Below are 9,363 nucleotides of genomic sequence, written 5' to 3'. Positions count from 1 at the left end.
GCTCCCAGCACCCTGCCGCGACCCATAGAGAAGGCAGCACTGCCACCACCCATATCCAGGCCCATCCCATTCATTGTAGTGTGATACACTGATAGCTGCTTGCAGGCCCACATCTTTTATATTCTGTCCCAGGGTGTACTTTGAACAAATGTGAAAGAAGCTGACATTTTGGTAACAGCTTTTATTACCCCACAACAATTCAAACATATCACACATACACGTCTAATATGACATAGGTGGTCGTGTATCATACTCTACAAGAGCATTACGTCAAAGACAGCAACATAGAATTTTTGTCATATTACACACATATGCCTCTGGCCTGGTACCAGACGGAATACAATATATGCCTTGATACCAGGCTATTATCAGGGTTAAGGACAAAAAAGTTCACTGTTCCCATAAAAATATTCTATATGTGTAGGGAAGTACTTATACATTTGCTTAGGTCCAACCTCTGATCGTTCCAATCATTTTTACATGCTAAAACAGGATAAAAATTGTAAGAAAAATAAGAAAACATGTCAAATCATACGTAAACGTTTCCCTCAAAAACTTCCCCTCAAGATATTTTGGAATGTTATGCTGCGATTCATAATATGTACCATTAGCCATGTCTATTCACGATCATTAAAACTTGGAGCTCAATTCCGCCAGCTGAATACATATAAACAGATGTTGCATGATACCCCAGCTACATAGAAATAGGTGAAAAAGATTATACAGTCTTGAGAAGAGCCAATAATTTATATTGGTGTCATGGGAAAATGTTACCCATCGCCATCAGATATAGACAGCACCAGAGCTTCAAGCATATCTCTCCTATTCAGAAGGCCTCCATTTTAGACAGCAAGTAAAGGACGTGAAAGTACTTGCATAGTGCAATGAGGAAAACCTACTACTAAACACACAAAGCTCCAGCTCCTAGATATGGGACAGCACGGAGTAGCAGAGGGACAAAGACATTCAAGGTTCTTCTCCCAGTGAGACTGACCATAGGAGGCTGTCGATTAGCCCCCAACCCTTGTCGATTAGCCCCCAACCCTTAATCATCTCCTAAAGCCAATGACTACAAAAGCTGCTGGATCAGCGAGATGATACAATTCTTCTGAAAGGTTCTGAACTACAGGTGATATTCTCAATTCAATGTTTTGTTCAAAGCACCTGCTCCTGCAGTGGGGTAGAATAAATGGTAAATGGGCAAAAACCTTCTCCAGAGTGACAGTCCCAGGTTTTGGGCCATTTCTACCCTCTTGTCGTGTATTTTAACCTCCATTTTGTGTCTTGTTGTGTGATGCAAATGGTTCATTCATCAGACTCGTATCTAGAATTGATACATTGGAACTGTTAGCAGAGAAGGTTGTTAGACAGGAACTGCAAACATAATCATCTTTCAGGAGAAGAATCTCAATCAACCAGTCATTCATAACAAATTTGTATAATAATCAACCGACTCACTTTGAAAGCCGTTTCCTGATGTCCTTGATCTGCTCATTTTTCTTGGTGAGGATCTCCTTCATGTTGCGGTAGGCAGAAGTCTGTTGGAACTTCCGGTCCAGCTCCTACACACACAAAACTCGATTGCATGATAACCTCGAAATGGCAGATATACAATTGGGTCCATAGCTCAAATGATAACTCCAGATGCAGTGCATTCGGAAAGTATTCACCCCCTTTAACTTTTTGTTACGTTACAGCCTTATTCTAAAATGGATTAAATTGTTTTTCCTGCTCACGAATTTACACACAATACCCCATAATGACTAAGCAAAAACAGGTTTTTAGAAATTGCAAATGTATTAAAAATAAAAACATTTACATAAGAATTCAGACCCTTTACTCAGTACTTTGTTGAAGCACCTTTGGCAGTGATTATAGTGATTTGGAGAGTTTCTCCCATTCTTCTCTGCAGATCCTCTCAAGATCTGTCAGGTTGGATGGAGAGCGTCACTGCACAGCTATTTTCAGGTCTCTCCAGAGATGTTCGATCTGGTTCAAGTCTCGGCTGTGGCTGGGCCACTCAATGACATTCATAGACTTGTCTCGAAGCCACTCCTGTGTTGTTTTAGCTGTCTGCTTAAGGTCGTTGTCCTGTTGGAAGGTGAACCTTCGCCCCAGTCTGAGGTCCTGAGCGCTCTGGAGCAGGTTTGGTGGTTCTCCATTTAAGACTGATGGAGGCCGCTGTATTTTTGGGGACCTTCAATGCCGCAGAAATGTTTTGGTACCTTTCTCCAGATCTGTGCCTCGACACAATCCTGTCTTGGAGTTCTACGGACAATTCCTTTGACCTCATGGCTTGGTTTTTGCTCTAAGATGTACTGCCATCTGTGGGACTTTATATAGACAGGTGTGTGCCTTTCAATGGAAACAGTGCATCCGAGCTCAATTTCGAGTCTCATAGCAAAGGGTCTGAATACTTATGTAAATAATTTTTAAAAATTGCAAACATTTCTAAAAACCTGTTTTCACTTTGTCATTATGGGGTAGTGTTTGTAGATTGATGAGGAAAATACATATTTAATCAATTTGAGAATAAGGCTGTAACGTAATAAAATGTGGAAAAAGTCAATACTTTCCGGAAACACTGTATTTTGAGACTGAAGTTCACACAATTGTCCATTGGTTGAAATCAATGCAGGATTTATGTGAAACGCATCAGGTAGGTACCAGTATAGGGTACGGGCCAAGCACGTACCTTCTCTGCCAGGGACAGTTGTTCCTGTACCCTGAGCAGGTCATGTTTGGCAGACACCAGGTTGTCCTGCAGGTCTCTTTGGGAGGCAGCGTTGACACTCAGGGACTTCTGGTAGTCTTCCTGCAGTGCTGCCACCGTGTCCTCCAGACTAGTGATCTCCTGAGAACGGGTGGCCATCTTGGGGAGAAACACACAGCATGTCAGTGGGTGAACTTTTATGCGTGTTCCAAAATGGCCCCCTTTTCCCTATACAGTGCAGTACTTTTGACCAGAGCTCTATGGGAATCGGGTGCCATTTGAGATGCACACTCAGATTGACATATATTCAACACACAAAGCATAGGGTCAGATTGATACATACCAGTTGATTTCCATGAAAGCAAATTAAATAATAGTAATCGTTCAGAAAAAAAGCAGGACAAAAGTTTCAACACATCATATACACAAGTCCAGCATGTGGACAACTTCACTAAAAAGAAAAAAATTATACAATGCACAAAAATCATAAAGTAAACAGGAAATACTACTGAAAAGTTAAGTGCAGTTGTCATTCTATGGTCTTTTGAACCAGATTTGTTTGTTATATTGTTAACCCAAAACCTTGAACCCATGGCCCTTATGGTGCTACAGTACTTGCTGTTCCCCCTTGACCTTCTGCAAGTCTTTGAGAGCTCTCTCCGCCCTGGTCTTCTCATCCAACGCACCCATGGCCTGAAAAACAATCAGTATACTGCATATAAGTGATACCAACATATAAGTGATACGATCATTCAATTAGCAAGGTCAGGTGGAAACATGAGCACAATTACAATGATGTCAAAAGTTACAATAAGTAGAGTGCATTAAAGGGTGTGTTCGTAAATTCACTCTGGACGCTCTGCTCTGAAATGCAAGCTCTGATTGTCAGCTGGAATGGCAATAGCTAGAGTACTAGAACATAACTTACTTAGTTAGTAACATAGCAGGCTATTCTAGCCAGATAGCTAGCTTGCTACAGTACAGTGTCTTTCATTTGTTTATTTTAGGAGTATGGCACTGCCAACATTTTAATGGAAATCCTGAATATGTTAATCCTCAATACGCAGTTTACACACACGGATTCCAGACTATGCATATTATTTTTTATTTGATTACTTATGTACATTAATGACGACTTCAAAATGCACTTCAAAATGAAAAGGAGCCCCTTCCAAACACCTCTCCGAGGAAATAGCTACCCAAATAACCAACCAGGCAGTTGGTTGGCTATCCATTCCACTCCAGCAGACAAGCAGCTCATGATTGTTCTGTGGTTACTAGGAAATCAGGAGTCATTCAGGTGAATATTGTCGTGCCATTATAAACTAATCATGATCATGGAAGTGATCAGGTACAGAACTTGACAAAATTATGTCCAAATCTACAGTACCACACCATTGATAAGCAACGTCATAACTAAGTAAGAACATGTCAATCAGAAATACACTTTATGGATTCAGATGTGTAAGGTACCTGGGTTTCCAAAGTCCGGAGCCTGCCTTTGAGCTTATTATTTTCCTCTTGTAGCCTTGATATCTCCTGATGAAAAACCAATGTGAAGAAACAGTTGATGAGGTGGCTGGTGATATAGCTGCTGAGCTGGTGCTATTACAAAATACATCTGTACTACCAGATGAGGTTTGAGTACCTTACCTTGTTGAGAAGTTCAGATACCCCACCTTCATTCAGCGGTGCTAACTTGGGCTTGCTAATTTCTTGGTTAGTCTGGGTAAGGAAGTAAGGCATGTAAGTGAGCACATACTCTCCCATCAATAAATGGCATCAATATATGTTGTCAGCTGTCCATTACCTTGATAACATGGACTTAAAACATTCACTAAAAAAGGTCTGCCATTTCCAATTGTGATACGATTCAAGTGCTGTGTATTTTATGAAAGTGCAACATTTCAGCCCTAACCCTAAACATGTAATACATGCACACTTATTTTTTATAAAGGGGAAATAGTTCAAAGTGGTTGGGCACTTACCTTATTTGGGTTTTTAAACTCAGTATTCTCAAACTCAGCCACTTGCTCTAACAACTCTCTGTAGAAAATGAAAAAGAGCAAAGGAGATTAGAACATTTTATACTTTTAGGCACATGTATAGCTTATAAACGAACCAGAGTAATGACATAATGTTTGATACCATAAAGTGAGTTTCATTGAGTGTACTGACTCATTGGGCTTCTGAAAGTAGGGGACAACTGGCCTAACAGCTTAGCATGTTTCTTTATGAAAGAGATCAACATAATAACATTGTGCAAAACATTTGACGTAGAGTACAGGGAAGCAGCCACCTGGCAGTTACTGTATGTATCTTTAAGAAGAAAAATAAAACACAATTGTTATCCTCCTGAAGATAGTTTAAATAAATGTCTGTGATAAACAAAGCACCCCGCTACACGCTTATATGTGGTTTGAAAAAGCTGCAGAATGCATGTAGCTCTTTGGCTACTATGGGCGTATTCCCTGCTTCTGACACCCTGCTAACAGCCACATAGGATTGAGGCCTACGGAACACCTTCAGGGGCTTGGTAAGTCATCTTATTGAGTGACTGGGGGCGGCAGGGTAGCCTAGTGGTTAAAGCATTGGACTTGTAACCGGAAGGTTGCAAGTTCAAACCCCCGAGCTGACAAGGTACAAATCTGTCGTTCTTCCCCTGAACAAGGCAGTTAACCCACTGTTCCTAGGCCGTCATTGAAAATAAGAATTTGTTCTTAACTGACTTGCCTGGTTAAATAAAGGTCAAATTAAAAAAATTAAAACTGTAGACATAATAGAAACACAAAAGCATAGGCTTGATTTTGTATGTTTTGTTTTTGTACTATGACTGGTGTCATAGGTGTAATAAAGGTCAAATGTAGTTTAAACACAGCTGGTTAATATTCTCAATTCAGCAGATGTTAGATGGCAAATACAAACGAAGACCCAAATTGTTAGAAAAATTTAATTAAACCAATATCTCTCATTCCCTCACACTCATGTACCAATCTCACAACAACCTCACAATATCCTTAAAGGCAAATCAGTTCGTAAGTTTTGTTCGTAAAGTACGAAAATGGTCTCTCTAATACAATTTGCCATGTATTCACTGTCTCCATTCTACATTGCTGATAGACTGTCAGTTTTTCAACATCAAAAAGTTGGGACTGTAAAAGGAATGGCTTTCCCCTCCCTCTCTAAAAGACCCATTAACAGTCCCTCGGCCTGGAAATGTACTCCACATCACAGAGCCATGTTATACATTTCAAAGTGGCATGTTCCTGTGCCCCAGTAACAAGTTCAGATCCATCCTCAGAGTAAAGCAGTGAGTGTGAGGGAAGGGTCTTTAACCTCACCCACCCACTTCATTGTATTGTTGGGGGAAAAGTGTAGTGAAGTGAGAGAAACCGCTATTAACCCATTGCGTAATTGCTTCAATAGCCTTAAGTCTGAATTTAGATTTAGGAAGTGCGCTATTGAGATTCATTGAGCCACCAGCTAGTTTCCAATGTTAAACTGAAATATACCTTCACATACACTCCCTAATTCTCAGTACTACCTACTCTTTTACATTTTAGTCACTAAGCAGATGCTCTTATCCAGAGCAACTTACAGTTAGGAGTGCATACATTTTTGTACTGGTTCCCCGTGGGAATCGAACCCATAACCCTGGCGTTGCAAGCGCCACGCTCTACCAACTGAGCCGCAAAATGGGCTTCAGCCTGTCCTTGAAGCCCCCCCTCATCCCCACAGTCCACTTCCGAGCCATCCCACCCCTCCCCACAGCCTACCTGTTCTCCAGCTCCGATATGTCAGTCTGCAGACGGAGGTAGAACTTTTCAGCCTGGGAGAAGAGCTGCCGAAGCAGCAGCACATTGGTGTGGGCCGTGTTGATGAGCTCTGTCTCCACCTCCCCTCGCACAACCAGCTGCAGCCCGTCCAGCATGTCCCGCACCTCGTCCACTGTGAATGTCTCCTCCACTAGCCTATAATAGAATATAAATAGAATAACTCTTTCTCCCTGTGGGGGAACTTCTTCTTTGGAGATACACACAAATACCCGTCAAAGCTGTCCTAAAAAGACAGACTTGCATTCCTCTAACAAACATTGTTGGCTAGCTGTGATTTTTTTTTAAAACTAAAATTGTGTGATACAACACCTGCTGTCTTTAAGGTCCTCGAAGCAGGAGTCAATGGTCTTGAGTCTGATGATCCTCTTGGAGCGTGCAAAGCGCATGTAGTTGATGGCCTCATTCTGATGGTGCTCATTGAAACCAAACTCAGCCTTCAAGGAGATAGAAAGAGGGGCAGGGATGGATGTCAATTTCCAGCTAAGTAACATAAACTAGAAGACGGATCTGTGGTTGTGGCCCTCTTCAGGTTAAATTACTGTTTCAAGCACAATATCGAACAATTTCTCTACTTCAAATGGGATTTTAATCCTAACCCCATTCTTAACCACACTGCTAACCTTATGCCTAACCTTAAATTAAGACCAAATAGCTCATTTAAGTTTTCCTGAATTTTTACGATATAGTCCATTTTGACTGTGGCAATTAGTGGAAACTCTAGCTAATTAGCATGCAGCGCTGCGTCGTCATGGAAACGCCATAGTACATTCTAGAGGTCTAGCTAGCGAATGTTTACAATTTCTTACCCACTGACTAAACTAACGTCAGCAAGCTAACTATCCGTGCAGACGACCGCATCGACTACAGAGATTGTTCGCGCACTAGACGTCACAAAGCATAATGCTGCTACTCTGTTCTTTATTTTACTCGAGTCTCTGTCTCCTGATGCCTAACGTTAACGTCGTTAGTCACTTTACCCTGCCTTCATGACATGACTCATGTATATATCTACCTCAAATACCGCTTACACATTGATTTGGTACTCGTAACTATATAGCTCAATTCTTGGGTATTGTATTCCTCTTGTGTTAGCTACTATTTTTTTTTATTAATATTTTTTTAACTCTACATCGTTGGGAAGGGCTCGTAAGCAATAATTTCACGGTTAAATCTAACATTACACCAGTTGTATTCGTCACATGCGCCGAATTACAATTTGATTTGATCCCTTGCTAAATCCACACCAGCAAGCTGGCCATATCATGTTACTAGATACATAAGCTAGCTAGCTAACGTTAGCTGGGCTAAAGTAGCTTAGCTTGCTAATGTACTCACCATTGTTGACGCCAAACACCCGAATCTTTTACTGCTAATTGTTATGTTAACTGGCTAGACAAACGAATAGTTACACAACGCGTTTAACTGTCTATGTTTATTGACGGTGATATCTGAAAATATTATATCAGCTAGCTCGCCTCTTCAGCGCTGGAGATGTCTTGGATACGGAAAAGCGTCATTGCGTTGGTAACCATGGAGCACGTTCAACCATAGAACAAGTTCCTTGTTGGGTTAGCATTTCTAGTTCTATGCATTCTATTAAATGACTCGAGGGGCTATACAGTACATTCGGAAAGTATTCAGACCACTTCACTTTTTCCGCATTTTGTTACGTTAGAGCCATATTCTAAAATGTATTCATGAATTGTTTTCCTCATCAATCCACACACAATACCGCATAATGAAAAAGCGAAAACAGTTTTTATAAATGTTTGCAAATTTATTTAAAAAAAAAAAAACTTGAATATCTTATTTACATAAATATTCAGACCCTTTGCTATGAGACTCGACATTGAGCTCAGAGGTGCATCCTGTTTTTATTGATCATCCTTGAAATGTTTCACAACTTCATTGGCGTCCACCTGTGGTAAATTCAAGTGATTGGACATGATCTGGAAAGGCATACACCTGTCTATATAAGGTCCCACAGTTGACAGTGCATGTCAGAGCAAAAACCCAGCCATGAAATCGAAGGAATTTTCCATAGAGCTCCGAGACAGGATTGTGTCGAGGCACAGATCTGGGGAAGGGTACCAAAACATTTCTGCAGCATTGAAGGTCCCCAAGAACACAGTGGCCTCCATCATTCTTAAATGTAAGAAGTTTGGAACCACCAAGACTCTTCCTGGAGCTGGTCATCCGGCCGTACTGAACTATCAGGGGAGAAGGGCCTTGATAAGGCAGGTGACAAAGAACCCGATGGTCACTCTTGACAGAGCTCCAGAGTTCTTCTGTGGAGATGGGAGAACCTTCCAGAAGGACAACCATCTCTGAAGGTCTCCACCAATCAGGCCTTTGTGGTAGAGTGGCCAGACGGAAGCCACCCCTCAGTAAAAATGCACATGACAGCCCGCTAGGAGTTTGCCAAAAAGCACCTAAAGGACTCTGACCATGAAAAACAACACTCTCTGGTCTGATGAAACCAAGATTGAACACTTTGGCCTGAATGCCAAGCGTCACATCTGGAGTAAACCAGGTACCGCTCATCACCTGGCCAATACCATCCCTATGGTGAAGCATGGTGGTGGTGTTAGCATCATGACTTGTGGATTTTTTTTTCAGTGGCCGGGACTAGGAGACTAGTCAGGATCGAGGGAAAGATGAACAGAGCTAAGGAGAGAGATCCTTGATGAAAACACCCAGGACCTCAGACTGGGGCGAAGGTTCACCTTCCAACAGGACAACAATCCAAGCACACAGCCAAGACAATGCAGGAGTGGCTTTGGGAAAGTCTCTGAATGTTCTTGAGTGGCCCAG

At 41.6% G+C, this 9,363-nt stretch overlaps 1 protein-coding gene across 6 annotated transcripts; it reads right to left on the bottom strand.

Moving 5' to 3' along the window:
• Nucleotides 1-166: 166 nt before the first annotated feature.
• On the bottom strand, nt 167-8,088 carry lztfl1 (leucine zipper transcription factor-like 1). Of its 6 annotated transcripts, none has more exons than XM_029626927.2 (10): nt 7,885-8,088; nt 6,859-6,983; nt 6,490-6,684; nt 4,702-4,759; nt 4,367-4,438; nt 4,187-4,252; nt 3,329-3,406; nt 2,696-2,872; nt 1,459-1,562; nt 167-1,344 (listed from the first exon to the last, which is right to left on the bottom strand). In XM_029626927.2, the coding sequence occupies exons 1-10, from the start codon at nt 7,885-7,887 to the stop codon at nt 1,266-1,268; spliced, it is 957 nt and encodes a 318-aa protein (XP_029482787.1). In that variant the 5' UTR covers nt 7,888-8,088; the 3' UTR covers nt 167-1,265. The 6 variants fall into 6 exon arrangements, with proteins under 6 accessions (XP_029482787.1, XP_029482788.1, XP_064863240.1 ...); XM_029626928.2 differs by having other exon boundaries at nt 2,696-2,854; XM_065007168.1 differs by having other exon boundaries at nt 3,347-3,406.
• Nucleotides 8,089-9,363: the final 1,275 nt, after the last annotated feature.

Source organism: Oncorhynchus nerka, linkage group LG22 (assembly GCF_034236695.1).
Source record: "Oncorhynchus nerka isolate Pitt River linkage group LG22, Oner_Uvic_2.0, whole genome shotgun sequence".
Lineage (NCBI taxonomy): Eukaryota > Metazoa > Chordata > Actinopteri > Salmoniformes > Salmonidae > Oncorhynchus > Oncorhynchus nerka.
The sequence above is the reverse complement of the archived record's forward strand: the minus strand, read 5'-3'. Positions and strand labels throughout refer to the sequence as shown.

What these genes read in the sequence shown, in the direction of transcription:
- lztfl1 (XM_029626927.2), bottom strand. An exon ending in TCCGGACTTTGGAAACCCAG is followed by an intron (nt 3,407 to 4,186) that starts GTACCTTACACA and finishes ATTGTTTTTCAG; the next exon opens with GCCATGGGTGCGTTGGATGA. An exon ending in AGGTCAAGGGGGAACAGCAA is followed by an intron (nt 2,873 to 3,328) that starts GTACTGTAGCAC and finishes TTTCTCCCCAAG; the next exon opens with ATGGCCACCCGTTCTCAGGA.